Genomic DNA, 22,006 nt, shown 5'->3' on the forward strand with positions numbered 1-22,006 from the left:
AGGCTGACCTAGAATGACCTTGTCTCAAAAACAAATAAAAAGATGCTGAGAACTGAGATCCACTTCCTAAATAAAACTCACAGGCCTCTACATCGGTTTACTGAAGGTAAAGAGTCCGAAGAGAGACTGGTCCCAGACGGAAGTGTTGGGGCTTTTGGCAGAGTTTTTTGAACCAATAGACCTGCGAATCTATTCTAGTTATCTTTACCAATACATCAGCTCGGCTTGATACACATTTGAACCAGTCTTCTGTACATGTGTTTACGTGTATATCTAGTATATACAAAGTCCTGCATTCTGTGAAGATGAGCATGAGCGGAACTGGACATGATGACACAGACAGGCTTTCTTCCTTGTCCCAGAGCAGGACTACTCTTTGAGAAACAATATGTTTCTTGTTCTGCCATTCAATCCAATGCTGGGATTGTAGATAAGTTAGCTGTCAGATAAGACACACCTATTAATTACAAATCCCAGAGAGAACAGATAGATAAAGAGGTGTGTAATTCCAGAGGTGACATTAGGCTTGGCTTCATGGAAGGAGTGTCATTTGTTTGGGGGAGAAATATTAGAAGACAGGGTTTTGTTATATTGGCCTCAAACCTTTGCTTGTTTTGAGACAAGGTCTTACTATGTAGCTTTGACTCTCCTGGAATTCACTGGGTAGAACAAACTAACCTTGAGTTCAGAGATCTGCCTCCCAAGTGCTGGGATTTAAGATGTGAGCTCCCTTGCTGGGATGGCCGCAGATATTTTAGTCAAAGTGTCTTCCTGCCTCAACCTCTCAGTAACCAGAGATATAGATGCATATTACTGTGCTGGGAGTCACTGAATAAAATTTTACACGTGGCTATGACATAGCTTGGAGACCTGGTGGGAGAAGATGAAGGAAGATGTTAGTAAAACGGAGACACAAGAGTTGGGGTTCCTCATGATCTCTAGAGATTTCTTAAGTAGTGGCTGGATTGATCATAATGAAAAAGAATGGGGCCAAACATGGTGCCGGCAGTATCTACTGTATTTTAATATGTTTTTGAGTAAACACCAAACCAAACCGGCAGTCTGGGGCTCCCAGCTTTCAAGTTTATCACCACCAGTGGCTTATTTCTCTCCCACAGTTCTCTACTGAGAAGCAGATCTTCATAAGAAGACAACCCTTGCCAAATGAATGGGATTTACAGAGGTGAATGGGTCAGGTGAATTACCAGCTAAACCTAGATGTACAGGAGAGAACAGCAGATCTATTTCTAAAGGACCACAGTGAATAGGCTCCAGTCCCCACTCTGCCGTCTGCAGCAGATCCCTGTCTCTCCTACCTTCTCTCTTTCCTCCCATTCCTATCCCCACTCTTCTCTCCACCTCTCAAACCAGGCCTGGTTTGAGCTGTATCCGCAGGACAGAGAGGGAGGAAAAGATTCATGAGAAAAATATCATGGGCAGAGGCTATTGAAACTTGGTCTCTGGGATGAGAAAGGGATATGTAAAAGAAAGGAATGTTATTATCAGAAATAACAAGCTGGGGTGAGGGCCAGTCGGTAAGATGAGTTTGGTTTTTGACATCATAGCTTTGAGGAAATGGTAGAATTTCCTGATAAAGTTAGGTATCATGTTATTGAAAACATTGTTAAGAGCCAAGAGCACACATACACCCTCTCCACTGTATTTTGTGGTCAAAGGCCTGCTGAAATGAAGAACTGTCAGCTCCAACTCTAGCTATCCAACCTATATATTTAATGGCAAATACAAGTTTTCTCTGAGATCGACATTCACAAACAAATCATGACCTATACATTTCTTAAAGGGATGTGTGTGTGTGTGTGTGTGTGTGTGTGTGTGTGTGTTGCTGGAAGTAAGTTCTCTTTTTCCACCATGCAATCCCAGGAATCTGAATCATACTGTCAGGCTTAATGGCAAACACCTTTCCCTATTGGGCCACCTTTCCAGTCTGATCTGCGTAGTTCCTAAAAGGAGTATATATACCTTATCTTGACATCACCCTGTCTTAAATTTACTTGGTACCACTTTCTGTTTGGAATGTAAAATGAACCCAGCACTTTCTACTTTAGAGAGTAGGATATTTTTAAAAACATTTAATAAACATTTTTATTAATTCTTTGAGAATTTTATACAAGATATTTTTATCATTATTTGTTCCCAATGCCTCTCAGATCCATCTCTACCCCCTTGCTCCTCAACTTTTTTCTTTGTTGTTTTTTGTTGTTGTTGTTTCTTTCTTTTTTTTTAAATTGAGTTACCCAACAAGACCAAATTGTTCTGCCCATATTCTCATTAGCATGTGGCTATCCAATGGAGTATGGGTTAAACCATAGCTTTAAAGAAAATTTACCATCTTTTATCCTGAAGCCATAAGGGGTCTATAGCTCCTCAGCTAAGGGTGGGACTCATCAAGCCCTCTTTTTCCATGCTAGGGTGATGATTATATTATTCTTGACCTTGTCTTGGTGCAGACAAACTATAGACAAACTAAATAAAAATAAACTTTATTTTTTATAACTTTAGGATGTTATCATTGTGTTCATTTATTTCAATTGAAAATAGATTTTTTTCTTTTTTCTTTTTTCTTTTTCTGGAGCAAGGTTTAAATAGACTTTATTGTTACAAAAGGGGATCCCACCAAGCAGAACCAATATATGTGGTCCCAGTTGTCACCATGAAGACATCTAGAGGTCATGATTGCAGAAGAGGTGACTGGAATTGAATAACAGGATATCAGGGAAGGCCAGCCAGGAATGCAGGAAACATGATCAAGGTGGGCTGGCAGGAGGAGTCTAGTCAGAGGATGAGGGAAGACAGCTCTCTTCACTCCTGCTTCTTGTAGCTCTCCAGGTATGACAGGATCCAGCCAGCAGTCAGAAGACAACACAAGAAGCAGGAAGTGAGACCAATGTTGATATCCAGGACTCCGAGCTGCTCCTGCAGCACCTTCGAGTGGACCTGAGCTGCTGGCACCATGAGCTGACGGGCCAAGCCTGTCAGGCTCCTCCTCAGCAGCAGTGGCGTCACGACAGACATGATGGTGTGGAATGACCAAAGACAAGGAAAGTAGATTTTTTCATACAATATATTCTTATCATGGTTTCCCCTCCCTCATTTTTCCCCAGATCCTTCCCACCTCCCCAGCCATTCAACTCCACATCGTCTTTCTCTTTCTTTACAAAATAAACAGGCAAACAAACAAAGGTGGAAAACAAAGGAAAAACATGAGAAACACATATAGATTTACAGACACACATAGAAAACCCATAACAACACAAAATTGGAAACAATATATATGGAAAAGACAAGTAAGGTAAAAACAAAAACAAAAACAAGCCCAGACAAAGCATTATGGAACAGTAATGGAGACTAGGGTTTCAATTCTGGTTTTATTATATTTTATTTCCCTAAAGTTTTTCATCTATAACATGGAAAGTAGAATGAGATCTCTAGAGATTTCTTAATTAGTGGCTGGATTGATCATAATGAAAAGAATGGGGCCAAACATTGTGCCAGCAGTATCTACTGTATTTAATATGTTCTTGAGTAAACACCAAACCAATGGACAAACATCACAGTGTAGGACCCAAGATAGAACCAAAAGAACGGGCAGTCTGGGGCTCACAGATTTCAAGTTTATCATTGCTAGTGGCTTATTTCTCTTCCACAGTTCTCTACTGAGAAGCAGATCTTCATAAGAAGGCAACACTTGTCAAATGAATGGGTTTGTTCCCGGTCTTCAAGGAGTCTACCCACAGGCTGAAGGTTATGACTAACTGAATGTCAAATTGAATGAAGTCAGAGTGATGGGAACATAGTAAGGGAGAATAGAACTGACGGGGAAAATTCTGAGCCAACAAGAGAATTCATGATCAAGATGAGATGGCTCAGCAGGTAAGAGCACTAACTGCTCTTCCAGAGGACCCAATTCCATTCCCAGTACCCACATGGCAGCTCACAACTGTCTGTGACTTCAGATCCTGAAGATCTAACACGCTGACTTCTATACATAAAATTAAACATAAACAAGATGAAAACAATTAAGAAGATGGATGTTCCATTTGTGGGCTGGGTAATACTCAGGTTTTAGAATGTTGGTTTAGCCCTGGGATTGGTCCCCAGCATTGCATAAACCAGGTAGCATGGTGCATACCATCTTTGGTTACATAGTAAGTTGGAGGCCAGCCTTGAACACAAGAGGTCCTGCCTCAGAAGACTGATGTACAATTAGCAAGGATGCTGAATATTAGCCATCCTTTCTTCAAGATCCTATGGGGGTTGGGCAGGTAAGACTAGGCTGAAGGTTGGAGCAGTTGGTGAGGGTCCACTAGTCTAAAGCTAAGAAGTTCACTTGCATTCCATAAGAAAATGTGCTGAAGTACTGTTGAAAGAAGAGTGTCTAAAGTTGCAGGGTCCCATTATTGGGTGCACCATCTCAATAGTCTTGAGAATATTCCAGGCAGGAGGAAGTATGGGGACTAGAAAGAGTGTTTGCAGGCACAGGAAGGAAGCAGACGATCAGTGTTTTTATGGGATAGGTTTGAGGAGACTGAGAAGCAAAAGCTGTGTGAAGATGAAGCAAGGTAGAGAAGCCAGGGTGACTTTAGCCTAGATAGTTAGGAAAACACTAGTAGCTGATAAAAGCAGGTGGATGACGGGTAAGACCCTAAGGCTGAAGGCACTGTACACATTGTTCATAGGACATGGCAAAATCCATCAATGCTAATCAGGAAGTTCCTTCTTTGTTGACTGTCTTGCATGGTGCTGGAAGGTGCTATGCAGGCTGTGGATGTGTGTGTGTGTGTGTGTGTGTGTGTGTGTTTAGCAGTTTTAACCATCTATGAACCCTGCAATAATAACCTGCAAGATATTAATGCTGTGTGTGAATATGAAGGTCATATGCTTTCACAGCCGCTGTCTGATTGGATCTCAGACCTGCCTCACAGGAGAAAACATATGCCTGGTACTGCAAATCTGACTGGGGAGATCACAGGCTCCAGGAGTGACCCTAACCTACTGTTACTACTCTGCTAAAGGGACGCACGAGGCATCAAACTGCCCTCTAAATTTGTGTTTCTCTACCCACCAACTAGTGCAGGCTTCCGACCTCATCAGAGGAGTTTCTTTGTGTAGTGGTTGACACAGAAACTCACAATTGATCAAAGTGGAGAGAATAAATGTCAGTAGAGTGCTCAGCCACAAATAGGGCGTCTGTATCACCACCTCACTCCCCAAAGCTCAGAGACCATCACAGAAGGTGGAGTAGAAACATTGTAAGAGCCAGAGGTTGAGGAAGACAGGGAACAAAACTGTCTTCTGGACTCACAAACTGACGGCAGCGGTGGTTGCCAGCACAGGATCAAGCCAGTCAACATTCTAGCATGCCATGGGAAAGGGCTAATGAGCTCCTATCCCCGTGGCCAGTGGAGGGCTTCTCGGGGAAGGAGAGTAGGCTTGTTTGTTTGTTTGTTTGTCTTTTATAAGGATGTACCTCTTGGAAGATCAACCACCCTGAGATATTTGGACAGAACAAATTAGAGTCCATAGGTTATTGAATAATAATAATAAAAGACATGAAATTGGGATAGTAGAGAGGCGGTGATGGATCTGGGAGGAGCTAAGGGATACATTGTATGAGATTCTCAAAGAGTTAATAAAATGCTTTAAGAAGTAGGTGAATGTTTAATTTTAGGAGATGCTGGTTTTTGTTTTTTTGTTTTTTTTTTTTTGTTTTTTTTCATTGGTTTTGTGGTGTTTGGGGTCTCAGGGGCAGCTAGGTGAGGTTATTGGGAGTCAGCTGGCCATGTGAGAGTGTCCCCAAATAGTCAGACTCTGTATCAGCCGTTCAGAATAGACATTGATACCATCAGAGGCCATGACCAAAGGGGAAAAAAATTCACAAGAGGTAGAAGAAAAGCCGGGGATGATATTGTAGGATTTGAGGGAGAAGACACTTGCTGAAGGCTCCTCATGAGTAACAGGCACTCCGCAGTCTCAGGAAAGGCTGGACAGTGTGTGTCAGACTCAGCCTACCTCGATTTATTTCCACGAATGGGAAAAATGAAGTCTAGACAAAACATTGTGTGATTCAAGGTCATATAGTAGTCTGTTCTAGATCCATGCTTTTAAACTTCAAACCTAGTACTCAATCTATGGCTCATGCTTTTTTTTTTTTTTTTTTTTTTTAATTATTTATTCCTCTTAAAAGTATTTAAAAAAAAAAATCAGCCCTGGATGATCCAGAACATTTGAAGTTTTAACAAGTAGGCTAGGGTGTGCTTCAGAATGCCTTCTTTATTTTTCTCCTTGAGTCTTGAGGAGCCTAAGCCTCGGGGTTGGGAAGACCCCCCCCCCCCCAAGGCCAAATGCACCACCGTCCCACGAGCGCGCTCTCGAAGTAGTCGCTGGAGGCCCCGCCCCCCTGAGCGCGCGCCGCCGTGGCACGTCCGCGCGCTCCCACCCTCGGCGCGCGCCTTCTTGCTGGCCCGTGCGCGCGCAGCGGCGCTCGCTCCCGCCGGGGCAGGGCGGCCGCGGAGCAGCTCGAGAGCCCTGTGGCCGTGACCGCGGGCGGGCCCGTGATCCGGTGCCGGCCGAGCGGGGCCGGAGCCCGCGGCTGGGGGAGGCGCGCAGAGAGCCGGGCGCGAGGCCACCGCCAGGGTCGGGGCCGCGCTGAGGAGGCTGAGGAGACTGACGAGGCACCGAGGAGGCGCTGAGGAGACGCTGAGGAGGCTGACGAGGCGCTGAGGAGACTGAGGAGGCGCTGAGGAGACTGACGAGGCTGAGGAGGCTGAGGAGAAAATCCCCGCGCGCCCGCCCGCCGCCGCCCGGCCTCCCGCTCCCGCCCGCCCGCCGCCGCCTCCTCAGTGCGGCTTCTCCGGGTTCGAGCGGCGGCCGCTGAGGAGCCCTCCGTCGGCGAACAAAGAGGAGGCCGGCAGGGCGGGGGCGTCTGCGGCGAGCATGGCGGACCGCAGCCTGGAAGGCATGGCTCTGCCGTTGGAGGTGAGGGCCCGGCTGGCCGAGCTGGAGCTGGAGCTGTCGGAAGGTAACAGCAACCCCCCCTTAGCCCCGCGCCCCGGCCGGGCCGGGACACCGCTTCTCTGGCGCGCGCTCGGGGCCCCGCGGGCCGGGCCGTGCTGTCACCCCGGGGAGGGCGCGCGCCGGGCCTGGGGGGGTGGTGGCGGGGCCCCGGTCCTGACCCTGGCCCGGGCCCCAAGTGGTGGCCCCGGGGAGGGTGCATGTGTGTGCATGTGCTTGTGTGCGCGCGTGCTTGTGTGTGTGTGTGTGTGTGTGTGTAGTGTGTGTGTGTAGTGTGTGCGTGTGTATGTGTGTGCACGCGCGCGCGTGTGCGTGCTGCGGCCCCCGCCCTCCAGGCTCAGCTGGCGCGGTGCAGCCGCGATGCCCCCTGTGCGCTGCGGCTGGGCCCGGGGCTCCCGGCTACGAAGCAAGATGGAGCAACCTTTAGGGCTGCTGGGGGAAATGGCCTTGGTGGGGATGTGCGCTCTTCCCTAATGGAGAGGCGCCGCGTCCTTGATGCAGCTGCAGCAGCTGCAGGAGCAGCAGCAGCAGCAGCACCACCACCACCACCATCACCATCATCACCACCACCACTAGCACCAGCACCACCACCAGCACAGCGGTGCGCTGCTCCCACGTTCCCTGCTTGGGGGACGGCCTCTTAATGGCCTGATTTTAATGCGAAACTTGTCAGTGGACTTCGGGATTGGATCCCTCTGAGGTTGCAGGGACACACGGTCCTGTCAGCGGGAGGAAGATAGTAGTACTATTGTTCCGGCGTGTTTGTGATGAGCTGGTTGAGTTAGAGCCCTAAAACCTCCCCCCTCAGGCCAGGTTGGATTCCTCTTTCCCATCGGGCCGGATAGAGACATTGGGACTTTGCGGCTGCTCTGCTCTTGTGATTTCACGGAGTCTTGTATTTCACGGAGTGTTATACGCTTTCGTCTTTGCTCTTCATGGTGGGCATCATGTGCTCAACTGTCATAAGTTTCAGCTCGGGTTTTGTAGGTTCTTTTTTCCTTTTTCCTCCACTAAAGTTCCAAAATGTGTCTAATAATAAATATTTAGCGGTCATCCCACTCATTTGAAAAGACTACAGTGTAGTGGTATGGAAATGGGCTGTCGTCTCCTCTTGAGTTAATATTTGGAGCAGTTTAACATGGTGAACTTTTTTTTTTTTTTTTTTGGTAACGGTTTGTGAGGGCCAGCAGCCAGAACGTAAATTCATTCGTGCCAGTTTTCATCATGGGGAGGAGCTGACGTTGACTTTGCGTTTTCCCTTTTAACACTTTCAGGGTGGAGAGTAAACCAGGTGGCTGTAAATGTTGCTTCTGTTATCAGATTCTCATAGATTAGACATTTTCTTTTATCCCGAATTTGGGGTTCTCCAAGGTGTTTTGGGAGCAGTCCCGGTGAAACACCAATGGAAGGAAAAGAGAACGTGTCCCAGACTGTGCTTCTTTGCCTCAGTTCTGACCAGCTAGAGATAAGAGAGAGCATCACTCTTCCACGGGCAGACAAGGCAGGGCTGAATTCTCTAGATTTAAACTGGAAGATGAGGTATGCAATGTGGACAGTGTATTTCCATTAAGTAGCTATGAAGGAACATTTGTGCTTTGTTAGGCTTGAGATAGACTGTCTTCTTCAGCTTACCAGCTCTGTTTTATTGTCTACATCCTGTATTGAAAGCACCCCTTCCCATTCATGTTCTCACTCAAAGCAAGCACCTCTGCTCTGTCTGCACTATGTTAATATGATGTGTCTCTGCCCACCCATACTTGAAAAGTGAGAAGCCATCTGAACTCACCCTCATTGAGCCCTTTCCACAGGGTCTGAATCTCCCTGCCTACTAGGAAGTCAGTTCACGTTTATTCTCAAAGCCTCACATAATGCCTGGAACCACATATCCTGCTTTCCTCTGCTGTCCGTTTTGTTTTTGGGTAACAGCAGTCACCTGTCATCATTGATCACTCTTGAAGAGTGAATGTTAGCTTCTTGCTGCCCAGAGAAGTATGGAAAACCACTTTAGATGAGGTGTACTTAGCTTAACTCCCTGTGAGCACCTTGTGTCTGTATAGAACTTTAAGGACTCAGTGAGTTTCTTGGTGAATGGGTGAGCTTAGAGGAGTGTGTATATATATTTGTATTCAGGAAGTCCTTTTCTATTTTCTTTATCTATATGAGCTATGTCGAGACCTGACCTAAACTTTTAAGAATTACAAAAAGAATAGGAAAAAAAAAAAAAAAAAAGAAAAAAAACCAAAAGCCTTTTTTTCACCGTGTTCAGCCTCTGCTACTCCTTGGAACCTGCTCCCCCCCCATTTATTATTATCATTTATTAGCTATGCTACCTTTGACTTTATTATAAAGTGTGGCTTTGTCATTGTTGAGTTTTGATTGTGATTTACAAAAGATCTTTGAAATTTCATGTCTTATAACCAAGAGGATTGTTTTCCTGGAAGAGATGAATCAATTTGTTTTCTAGTATTGCTGCTATTCTAGTATAGAAACCTAGGAGGTGAAGATCAAGAATCTCTGTGTCTCTTTACCTTGCCTAACTGGGGGGAAAAATCCCAACATACCCAGTTTCAAAGTGAAAACTTAGGATGACTTTTACTGTCAAATATTGCAGTGTACTGCTTCCCAGTATATCATCCACCAAAATCTATATGGAGAGAGTTAAGTTCCTTGCCTGTACATGCCTTTAATCCCAGTGCTCAGGAGACAAAATGCTCTCTGAATTCTAGGCCAGCCTGGGCTATGTAGCAGGTTCCAGGCCAGCCAGAGCTACATAGTGAGACTCTGTCTCAAAAAATAAACAAACAGAAGAGTCGGTTATTTTATTTATTCAACTATCAGAATAGAAAGTGTTACAGGAAAATATGTGGAATTTCCAGGGCTCATTTTCTAAGAGGAGAATGAAAGAAAATTCCATTTTAATGACATACATTGAAAACAATGACCAGACTATTAAAGTTTTTATATCAGCTACTATCCTAAATGAGTTGTAGATTATCTAGATTTCTATATATTGGTCCACTTTGGGTCTGTACCATCTACTGGGGTGCTGTTATATATACTGATGCTATTTTTATTTGATCAAGTTATTGTTTGTTTAATAAAGAGTTATACATTGGTATCTTGGCTGAGGTTTTTTGTTTGTTTGTGTGTGTGTTTTAACCTTCCTGCTTTGTTGTGCCTTTGCCCTTTCTCTAGCCTCTGTTACTGCCCAGTGCTTCCTTCACTGAGAGAAGCTAGGCTTTGTTTGCCGTTATAGAGTCTTGTCAGCAAAACCCAAGAGGTTTTTGCAGGAGGTGTAGTGTGCAACTTCTTATATTGATTCAGACAGCCCTGGGCTTACATGTGTGGATATATTCACTGGTGTGGGGCCAGGATCTTGGATCTGTTCAGACACTTGGGTCTGGACATGAGCTGGGGAAAAAGCCATGCCTGAGCTGGCTTCTACAGTATGCCCGGCAGGGCTGTGGGAGGGCCTTTCTCATACTCTTTTTTTCTTAGATAATTTTTCTTCTTTAAAACCAACAAGCAAACACAACAGTAACAAACAACAACAATGACAACAAACCCCAGTATTCATGCCTTTTGGAATTACACTTTTTTTTTTCCTGTTTTTGGCTTTAAAGGATCTAGACACAATCTCATTAATATGTGATTAAACATTATCTGGCTTGAGGAAAAAAGTTTATACAGGAATGCCAAACAAATTAGAGGAGGAAACAGAAAACATGGTATAGAAACAGACTGATGTTTTATTAAAGAAAAGAAATCATTGCTTGTCAGCCGTTTTGGCTAAGATCAAATATAAAAAATAATCTAGTTTAGTTGCTGACTGTTGTGTCAGTAGGTTTCTTTGTTCACTGGTCACTTGTTTCCTGGGCTGTGCCTATACTTCATTGGCCTCGTAAGAGCTAGAGGAGAAGCTTCTTCCGATGCTTTCCGTTTAGCTTGTTTTCTCACAGGGTCTCATAAAGTGAGAGTCCCTGGATGTGAATGTCCTAGGCAATTAAGGATGACCTTGAATTTCCAACCTTCCTGTTGCTGAGATTCCATGCATTTACCACCATGCTCAGTTTGTTGCTAGAGATTGAAACATGGGGCTTCATGTTGTTAGGCAAATACCTTACCAACTGACCAACATTCCTAACCTATATAACATATATTGAAATGAGATGGCATCTCACTATATTGCTCTGGCTGGTTGGTCTTGAATGGTTTTAGCCATTCTGTCTTAGTGTCTCCACTAGCTAGGATTGTAGGTGTACACTCCTATACCTGGTTAGGGTCGACTTATTATTTTTACAAAAGTCAAGAAAAGTGCCTTGTAATGTATCCTGTAAGGGGTATCTAGCTTTTGTAGAGGGAAAAGTTTAAAAACAAAAAGCTGTACTTTAATGTCATTGCTTTTAAATTGTTAACATGTCTCATAGCCAAATATCTTTGTAACTTCCTCTAATGGGAGTTGCTTAGTTTTTGCTTTGCGCTATTAACTAATGTACCAGATTATTTCAGCTATTACTTATGCTCCAAAAGAGTCTTATTTAGCAGCTTTTTTTTTTTGTTTTTTTGTTTTTTGTTTTTCAGTATATTAAAGTGCTCCAGGAAAATGGTGAAAAGTCTACTTGAATGTCAGGTCTTTCTGTATTGGTCAAGGAATCAATACTGTTTTGTTTTTAATGCACTCAAGCAGTCCCATGTAACTAGCCCACTGCTGTCACAAAAGAGTGGACTCTTAAAGCAGTGGCCATTTAAGGGTTTGGGAGTGCATTGTTCCAATGGAACAACACAACAGACATTTAATTCAAGGGCTAGATTTTGCCCCTTGCCCTTCTCAGTCCCTGAGCCTTGCTTAGGTGTTCTGTTGCTACAGAACGAGTAAGATACAGTTCTGCACAGCTTCTGTGCTGTGACCACCTTTGGGAGTCCGGAAGGGAGATTTGGTATCTCTGTTGCCATCCAAACTTTGCATACCTTCTTTCCATTGGAAGGGAACAAAACGAAACAATTTCTGCTTGAAAACAAATGTGCAGAAGCATGTTTCCTTCCAGAGTCATCTCAGTCTGTCTGTCTGTCTGTCTATCCACATATACATACATAAACATGAGCATAAAAGCATTAGGAGTACTGTTTGCAGGGAGAGAAATGAGATCAATGAGGGGGATAAAGGACATGGTAGAGCATGGATAGTGAATAAAAGGGTATAAAGGATACATATGTATGAAAATGTCATATAAAACCTACTATTTTGTACACTTAACATGAGTAAAAATATGTAACGTTGATTTTAGTGTACAGTTTAAGATTCTTCACAGGGAAATAATTGGATTTGAGTGTTCTTTCCTTAATGAATAATTCTAGATGTCAAATTTAGCTTCTCTCTCTCTCTCTCTCTCTCTCTCTCCCTTCTCTCCCCCACCCCCCCATTTGTAAGATTGTTTCAGGTAGTAGTAACATATTTGCAGTGCCACTGTCACACTCCTTAGATCTGACTTTATGAGGTGAAAGCTTAAGAGTGTGTCTATTTTATTTCAAATGGGACTCTTATGGATGCTGTTGGATGTTATGAGTCACTTTTTGCCTTCCTCCTCTCAGCCTTTTCCAAATGGGTTATCTCTTTATTTAGAACTGATTTTTTTTTTTAAATAAAGCAGTGATTTATGGAATGAGTTGTAGCATTCTTTTGAATTGCAAAGGAATGTATTGAATAATCTTAGTTTTGATGTCACATATAACAACTGACTCACCTGTTCAAATCCTAGTTATATTATAAGATTATTTCTAGTTCTTCACGTTAAAAAAAAAGCACCTTAAAAAGGAAACTCCTGGTTGCATAGGTACAATTACTGACTTAGGTGTGCACATTGAGCGGTATTCTGGAAAAGAGAGCATTTCTTTCTTTTTTCTTTTTCAGTAACAGATAATATCTTTTGTTTGGTTCTTTTTTTTTTTCTTCTTTCTGTTCCTTTTTCCCTTTCTGCATTCTACTTTCAAAATATCTGACTTTAATTTTCCTTCTTTTGTGGTGTGTGTATGTGTGTGTGTGTGTGTGTGTGTATGCGCATATGATACAAAGGTTACCCCCTGTTGTCAGTGCTCTCTGTTCTTTTATGCTGAGGGTCAAAATCTTGTCACATCTCAAAAGAAGTAATTGCATCCATTTGTTCCTGATGATGATAAATAGCGCTCTTAAAGAGGAGACTCTAATTGGGAATCCCAGCTGGTGCATGTGGGGCGGGTGGCACTTTGAGAAGTCAGCATGCCAGAGGAATGACTATTTAAAGTCATCCTAGCATACATATTCTGTATACCCTTTTGCTTTCTCAGCATCCAGTAGGGAAGAAAGTAAGGAAATGCTGTGATATTGAATTGTAAAACTGAGTTGAAATTACAGTCATTTGTGTGTGTGTGTGTGTGTGTGTGCGCGCGCGCACACACACACACACACGCACGAGCGCATGCTTGTAAGGGTTGCAATTTTGATTCATTGTTGGATATCTTGGGTGTTAACATGAGCTGTGTTGTGAACTATGAATTGAGATAGTTTCCCCCCCCCCCCGAAATGTTTTGGATGATAGATATTAGATCAAAAGAAGAAAGGAAAGAAGGACGAAGGAAATATATCTTGCTAAGTATGGAGGAATTTTTTTCATTGATGTGGACTGAATAGATATTTTTTTTCTGGGTTGATGACTTTATAAATCATTACTTGATTATTAGCTTAGAAAATGGTTTCTGTGAAAATTCTTTCTTCTGAAATGACTGGAGACTATGGGACAGACCTAAACCAACTCTATTAGTACCAGAGAGGGAGATTTTCATTTATGTGTTCCACGGATCTTTATTTTTTAAAAGACTAAATTCTTTGGTTAGTCCATTACATATTTGTGGCCTTACTTATTTGAGATGTAATGGAACACTAAAATTATAAACTGAACCTTTTCTATGTAAATTTACTGTTTTCCTCATTGCAGCCATGGGAGATGTACAGTTAGTTGTTCAAGTTTCAACCTTAGGCTACTTCGTTGTTTGGTTTTTAGTCATTGGGCTGATATTTCAGTTTAGCTGATCATTTTTTGTTGTTATTTGGTTGAGTTTTTTAGTGTTTTGTCCCTTTCCTTCTGTCAAATAAATGTATTTATTTGATTGATCATTTCACAAGGTTTAAAGCTAGTTCCTTTAATAGGAGGGAATTGTATCTAGTTTGATGATTGTCAGTTTGGGAGGATGGTGGCAGCCTGGCCTCTTTCCAGAAAAAAGGTCCAACTATAATGACACATAGGTGATTTCCTTCGGGTTGACTAGTGTTGCAGAATCAGAGCTGAAAGTCAACAGTTGGTCCTGTTCTTTCTGGGGTCATGATCATATTGTGGGATGGAATAGAAGGAAACATGACTCTTTGTCTTCAAGGACAGTGTTCCCAGCTCCTGCTAACCATTCATGTGTTGGTGGGGTGATTCAGAGACAGCTGAAGAGTCAGAGCTGCTTTATTCATATGAGCCTCAGGTTGAACCTTCTGTTGAGGAGGATGCTTGGTGTGTTCATGCGCTGACTTCTCCTCTAGGTATTTCTATAGAGATAGTAGCTATCCCACTCATGAGCAGTTTGTAAAACAAAACTTTGGAGACTTGAAAGGTACACTCACCCCAACCTTTCCTCAGTTGGTCTATTTAAATCTTCCATTGCACACAGCCTGTCTTTAATCTCAGATTAGGGTGGATCTGTTCCTGGCTTTTTCTTGGCTTATAATGGAACCACATTTGTTGACTGTCACCCCAAGGAAAACCAGGAACATTTATTTTGTATATTTCTTTTACTCAGTTTCCTTTTTTGCTAAACTAAATTCTGCTTTTCTATAGAGATAAAATATTGGAGACTCAGTATTGAACTTACAGGTATGCTAACAAAATGTAGTTTATTAAATCTTGCATAAAAAAAAATATCAAAGAGCTGGACGTGATGCCATCCATATACCTGTAGTCCCAGCTACTCAGAGGGTTGAGAGTTTGACATCAGTTTGGGTGACATCTCAGAGTAGTAGCAATAACAATAATGATAATAATTATAACCATAATAATGTCAAGATATCAAATATATTAAGAGTGGTTGTAAAGCTGATATTCTCAGAGAAGAGGAATAAGGAGAACCTTTTAGTTGAACAAATGCTATAGAAGACTAAGTTTACTTAAAAGCCATTTGTATGAAAAGAATTGGAATGTGGATATTTAAAGCACTGAGATCTATAGAACATTTGGTGGTCTTCTGTGTTTCTTGAACTTGTTCTGGTTGCTTTTGAATTGTAATGTGGAGGAGTTTGTGCTAGAACGGTTAGAGTTTCCGGGAACAACCTGAGTCTGCCTCTGTCTTGGCCCTGCTGAGTGCCAGGCTCTGCTAGTCAGCTTCTCTGTTCCAGTTTCCTCTGCTGACTGTTGATGGGGCGGCCTGAAATGAAAAGCCGGGCATGGTAGTGCACACCCCTCATTCCAGGACTCACAAGTCAGAGGCAAGAGGATGAAGAGTTTGTGGTCAACATGAGCTCCATAACTAACCCCTTCCCATAATCAAAGCAAGCAAACAAACAAAAAACAAAAAATGCAGTGAGAATGGGATCAGAGGAGGTCAGGTCCCACTCTTACAGGGTCCTGGGTAAGATTCACCTATTCTTTTCTCCACAGTGTTGTTAGCTGGGGTAGAGTTCCTTGAACCTCTTATTCCTGAAAAAGAAAGCATTTGTTTTTTGTTTTCCTTGAGATGGTCTCATGAGGTTGCCATTGAACTTACTATATAGCTGAGGATGACCATGAACTTCTGATCCTCCAGGCTTCACTGTCCAGAGTTCTGGGATTACGAGCATTTGCCACCACAGCACTTTTGATTCATGAAGTGCTGGGGATTGAATTTAGGGATCTGGCTTGCTAGCAGGCATTCTACCAACTAAGCCATATTCCTGCTTAAATATCTGTCTGTCCATCTGTCCATCCATCCATCCATCTATCCATCCATCCATCCATCCATCCATCCATCCATCCATCTATCTACCTATCTATCTACCTGTACTTGAGTACCTATTTAGGTATTCGAAGTACATGCATGTGCAGGTAAAGGCCAGAGGCTATCAGATCCCTTGGAACTGGAATTGCAAGCAGCTGTGAACTGCCTGATAGGGGTAACTGGGTATGGAACCCATTTTTTGCAAGAACACTCTTAACCACTAAGCCTACTTAGTTTTTTTTTTTTTTTTTTTTTTTTTTTGAAGCAGTTCATTCAGATGATTTGAGGTAATAGTGACTGTTGAGATGGTGTTTTTAGCTTTTTTAAAAAACAGGATTTCCTGTGAACCAGTCTGGACTGCTGACCATTCCCGGTTTTTAGGAAATCTTTCTTGATTGATCTTTCCTGGGTGATTACTTTATACTAGAATAGCTATCATGTTGCCTCAGTGCAGGTTTGTTTGTTTGTTTGCTTATTTATTTATTTATAAAGAAAATCTTTCTTTCAGTGGCTTCTTTTAGTTAGTACTCACTTAAGCAAACTCTGGGGTGAAAGTTTGGGAAGGACATCCTGATAGAGTCTGGGAAGGCAGTCTTCGTTTCTAATGTATATCTGGGGACTGCTTTTGAATCTGCACCAGAGGCAATCCCAAAACCTCCTGAGTGTTGTGGTGCCTTCCCTTCCTCTCCCTACTAATGGAGAGCAGAAGTCTAATTTGCTTTTGGAAGTTCTTCCTCCCAGATTGGGGTGTTTACACATCAACATGGAGGAGACAGAGGCAGAGATGTCTTCTCCATGGTCAGCTCTCTCCTGGGTACTGGAGATGCATGAGTGTTTTGGTCAGCTGAAGACCACATGAGCAGGTGACATATGGAGCTTACATTCAGTTGGTGGAGGCCAGACAGCTACCAAGAGTGCAGCCTAGAGTCTCATTCTTTTCTAGCTGTTGGTCTGCTACAGGCAGGGTCTTACTGTGATGGTGTGGCTCTGAGCCCTAGTTTACAAGTGCTAGACACCTATGCTAGGTCATGGGAGATTTATATTTTGCAGCCTTTGAGCTTTTAGCGTCGTGTAGATTTTTTTTTCTTACCCACTCTCTCTGATAAGCTTTTTCTTTTAAAATAAAAACCCAGACATAGACTTTGAAGTTTACCTGCTCCCTCTGTGAATTTAATGGTGTTACAGAAATCATGGTTTCAATTATGTATAACTACCTATTTAAAAAAGAAACAAGTAATGAGGTAGAATTGCCATTTTAGGGTACTTTATTCTGTATTCTTAAGTGAATGTCATCAGGCTCTGAAAACATGTTCTGGTCTTATTTTCCTTAGAGAATGTAATGGTTGCTTCAAAGCTGTTGAGATTTAGTAATACATAGTGATCTTTAAGGACTTATGTAAGCAAGGGGGCAATTTCATTGAAGTCAAGCCTTTGAAATACACACATAGTGATATCAGCCCTGGAGGGTTGAAACTTTGTTGCTTTTTATTTCTATGGTTACAATTTCAGTGCTATGTCATATAGGGAAGTTTTAGAAACACAAGTCTTATTTGTAAATGTCTAGACACCAACCCATGGATTGATATGGGCCTAATTAGAAATAGAGCTTTGGGCTATTTTGCCATCAGAACCCAGATTATAATTTTACCCACATAGTTGACTGTAATTAAAGTGAAAAGGAAGTAGAATCTGCTTTTCTTAGGTTCATTGTAAACTGATATTTTGTAGGCTTATATTTTAAAGGCTTATATTTTAGATTTTTAATTTTTCAACCTTCTGTTATTCAGAAGAGAGTCTAGTGAGTTCCTGGACTTCTCCAGCAATTGTCTGAATATCTTTGGATTTCCCTTATATGCTTCATTTTCTATTTTTCCCTAAGTTACCCTTCTTAATTCTAGCCCTGGATATCTCTTTTGCTCCCCCCCCCCCCAACCCCGTGTATGTGTGTGTTTATGTAGGACAGAGGTTGACATCAACTGTTTTGCTCTTCATTATATTTATTAAGGCAAGGTCCCTTGCTGAACCCGAGAGCTTGCTGATTCAGCTTGTTTTACCAGCCACTGTGCCCCAGGGATACCCTATGTCTACCTCTGGAGCGTTGCCCATCCGATGCTGGGGATCTGAACTCTGATCCTCATGCTTTGTTGGCAAGAACTTTTATCCACTGAACCATCTTCCCAATCCTATGTTGAACAGTTTTAGTTCTTTTGAAATGCTTTCCAAAGATATGGGACAGGGTCTACCTAGCTCAGTAGTAGAATTGAATGCTTGAGGCCCTGGATTCTACTCAGCACCTATGAAAACAAAACAAAACAAAACAAAACAAAACAAACAAAACAAAGTACAGCTCAGACCTTTTAACACATATGTCACTCACTATCTTCTATTTAGAGAATGAGATAGAACTTCAAATGGTTGGAAGTTAACACAAATGTTGGGCTCTGTGGTTTCCTGAAAACTTTTCAATGCAAATGTATACCATGAAAGTTCAGAGCAGTCTACCTATAGTTGACACCAAAGTTGGGTGTCTAACTTTTGCCTGTGAGGTGGGCTAGGGAGCTTAGTGATCATCCTAGTTATTTGGTGGAGAGCCAAGGTGTAGCACTTCACCCCAGTCAAGTAGCAAGTCCATGAGGAGAACTCATGTTTTCAATATACTTGGCTGTGATTGATAGAGGCATATGCTATGTGTTTTTTGTAGTGCTCAACCTCTAGAACAGTGGTTCTCAACCTGTGGATTGTGACACCTTTGGGAGATATATATCAGATACCCTGCATATCAGATATGTACACTATGATTCATAATGATAGCAAAATTATTTGTGAAGTAGCAACGAAATAATTTTATGATTAGGGTCACCAGAACATGAGGAACTGTATTAAAGAGTCTCAGCATTAGGAAGGTTGAGAACCACTGTTCTAGGACCTTATTTAAAATCGAATCCATAGCTAGGGATATAGCTCAGTTGGTAGAGTACTTGCCTAGCATTCATGAAGCTACAATCAGATTCCTAGCACCACATAAACCAGATATAGTGGTGGGTACCTGTAATCCTAGCACTTGGGAAATGGAGGCAGGAGGATCAGAAGTTCAATAAGCCTGAGATACATAAGACTGTGTCTCAATATATAAAGCTGTATAGAACACTTGTGATCTTAGGGGTGCATAAAGAATGTTTGCTATGTAGTTCTTTAAATTTTCTTTATGCTTGAAAAATTCGCATGTTTTTCATAGAAGACAGATAGAGGAAAATCTAATCTCTTGGGATTAATTCTTCCCCATAGTATGCTTTAAGAACCAGAAGGCTGGATATGACAGCGCTTCATGAGGAATCTTGATTTTATTTATTTATTTTTTTTCTGGTAGGAAAATGCTGCTCATTCTTGGCTGTGTTGTTGTTGGGGAAAAAAATATTCTAAACAAGGTTCTAGGACTCACCTCTTCAGCATCCTTACAGGAAAAGAATGAGCTCTACTAAAGCTTCCTTTATCCCAGCCAGAATGATTGTGATAATTTTAAAGCAGTCACCAATCACTTCCAATGCACTCAGTGTTTGGCTGTTTCATGTTTAGTGCTTTGATTTCATGTTAAGTGCCTATTCAGTTTAGCAGTGATCTTCATTTCTTGCAGGGATTGGTCCATAGTTAGCAGACAGGAGAGCACAACTCATTTGTGTACTTCCCTGAACCACAGTACAAGTAGAAGTAGATGGTGTGTAACTGAGATTTTTGGTAGATTTTTGTTTCGGTTTTTAGTAATTTCTGGGCAAAAGAGATCTTCTGGCATCAGTTGCCTGAGTAGCTGGGACTACAGGAGCTTCTTGCCACTTTGCCTGGTAACTTCTAAATGTTACTACCACCTAGTGTGAATGAAGTTTCTTATCTCTGTCCATAGGGTACACCTTTCTCTGTCATCACTTACTGTTGATCACTATATGCTGAACACCAAAATAGCTGTCTTGCATATATTGCTTTCCTTTTTTTATACCTACAATCCAAGTGTCATGCCTTTTTTATGAACAGGAAAATGTGTGTTCAAACAGCCAAAGTGACGTTAGGTCAAAATCCTGTGACTGAATTTTAGGTTAGTCTCTGGGTCATTTGGCCTCAGCCTTTGCTTAAGCATTGCTGCTACCCCCTGCTTGGATTCGGCTTTAACTTTCTCCATTTGAAGCAGATTAAGCACTGCTAAAGGAGGAAACAGAATTACTTTTTATTCTGTGGCTACCCTGGGAATGAAACCAGAACTATAAGCATGCTGGGCAAGCACTTTACCACTATGCTTATCCCAGCCCAAGGCAACAGCATGTTTTAAAAGATAAATTTCATAGAATATGTGGTAGTTTTTAGTTTTTACATATTTACTTTCATATACCCTAAATGGTTCACTTTCCTCTACTGGTATAATAATTACCTTAATTACAGCCATCCCTTGTATAAAATTCTGTGAAGGATATTTTAGGAAAATGCAGCCTCCAAAAGGTACTTTACTTCCATAACTATAATTTGTTGAATAAAATTGTCAGGATTATTGCTTTTTAATTATACTATTTTTATCTTTATATTCTCGAGAGGAAGCTATTTAGGGATTACATATAATTGTGAAAATAACCCAAAAAATTAGAGAATTTTGTTAGATTATATATTATATTTATTTTACAGGTACACATATATCCTTGTTTTCTTTAAGCAAATGAAAATTATTTAAAAATTTTTTTGTATGTGCATATGATATGTGAGTGTGTATGATGTGTGTACATGAGTAAATACCAGCACCCCTGTAGAGGTCAGAGAACACTTTTGGGAGTTAATTCATTCCATCCACCTTGCTTTAAAAATTACATTTTGTTTGTTTATTAATTTTGGTGTGCATGTATGCACATGTGTTATGGCTTGTATGTGGAGGTCAGACAGCAACTTGCAAGAGTCAGTTCTCTTTTCCATCATGTAGGTTCTGTGGATTAAACTAGTCATCAGGGTTAGTAGCAAGTGCCTTTACCTGATGAGCCAACTTCCTGCACCTGTTGAACATTGTTTAGGTAGGGCGTCTCTTGTTTCTGCTTACCATACTCCAGGCTAGCTAGTCCATGAGCTTCTGGATGATTCTCCTGTCTCTGCTTCTCATTTTGCTGCAAGAGTGATGGGATTATAGGTGTGTGCTACCCCACGTGGCTTTAGGGATTGAACTCAGCCTTTGAGCCATCTCCCAGGTACATCAGTGAAAATCCTTAGTCCACATAAAGGTTAACAGGAAGGATCATGTCTAAAGGAGCTAAGATTTTTATATGGCATGTGGTCATCTTGGGATATCGCCTTGAGACGTTTTCTAGATACTCATGTCTACTGACGTATTCACACTCTCCCATATTCCCTGATGATTCTATTTGCATTATAATTTTGTATGTATAACAGAGATAGTAATTATGTGTGTGTTTATATTCATAATCATTTTTCCTACAATATAAGCTGAGTGCAGATGTTAAGTAAAGGCATTTCCCCATTTTTTAAGTCAAAAAATGTGTACCTCAACATTAATAAAGATGAATATGGAAGTATAAGGAATTCCTTAAGGAGGTCCTAGCTATATTAGATAAATGAGTTCCAAAACAAGATCATTTTTATGTTGTATATACATCAAAATTTTCATTTAGAAAGTAGTATAAATGCTTCCTACATATTGGAATTCACATGACAAGTTTAAATATAAATCATCAAATGTTAATTGTATCTTCATATAATTTTTGCATATCTATGAATCCACCTGTTCTTTAAGCTGTGAAGATATTCAGTCTTGTTTTAGGTGGTGCCGTGGCTGTCAGAATTCAAAAAAACAAGATATTGGCTCATTTAAATGTTTTAAATCTAAAGCTTCCCCTATCTCTATAATAACTCACTCTTAAAGATGCAATTGACGTTCAGTGGATTATATTGTTGATTATGGATGACTGAGTCATTATACTACATTTTGAATTAATTATATTTTTCATCT

General features: G+C 41.5%; 1 protein-coding gene and 1 pseudogene across 6 annotated transcripts in view; one reads left to right on the top strand and one right to left on the bottom strand.

Moving 5' to 3' along the window:
* Nucleotides 1-2,820: 2,820 nt before the first annotated feature.
* Nucleotides 2,821-3,033, bottom strand: LOC110333584 (annotated as a pseudogene).
* A 3,464-nt stretch (nt 3,034-6,497) lies between these two features.
* Dip2c (disco interacting protein 2 homolog C) overlaps nt 6,498-22,006 on the top strand; it is a 391,262-nt gene continuing 375,753 nt past the window's right edge. For 5 of the 6 annotated variants that reach the window (XM_029547700.1, XM_029547702.1, XM_029547701.1 and 2 more), the window contains exon 1: nt 6,527-7,039. In XM_029547700.1, coding sequence (XP_029403560.1) covers nt 6,955-7,039 — 85 coding nt within the window. In that variant the 5' untranslated portion in view covers nt 6,527-6,954. Of the gene's footprint in view, nt 7,040-22,006 lie in introns of all 6 variants that reach the window. The other variant, XM_021215980.2, reaches the window with a different exon arrangement.

Source organism: Mus pahari, chromosome 16 (genome assembly GCF_900095145.1).
Source record: "Mus pahari chromosome 16, PAHARI_EIJ_v1.1, whole genome shotgun sequence".
NCBI lineage: Eukaryota > Metazoa > Chordata > Mammalia > Rodentia > Muridae > Mus > Mus pahari.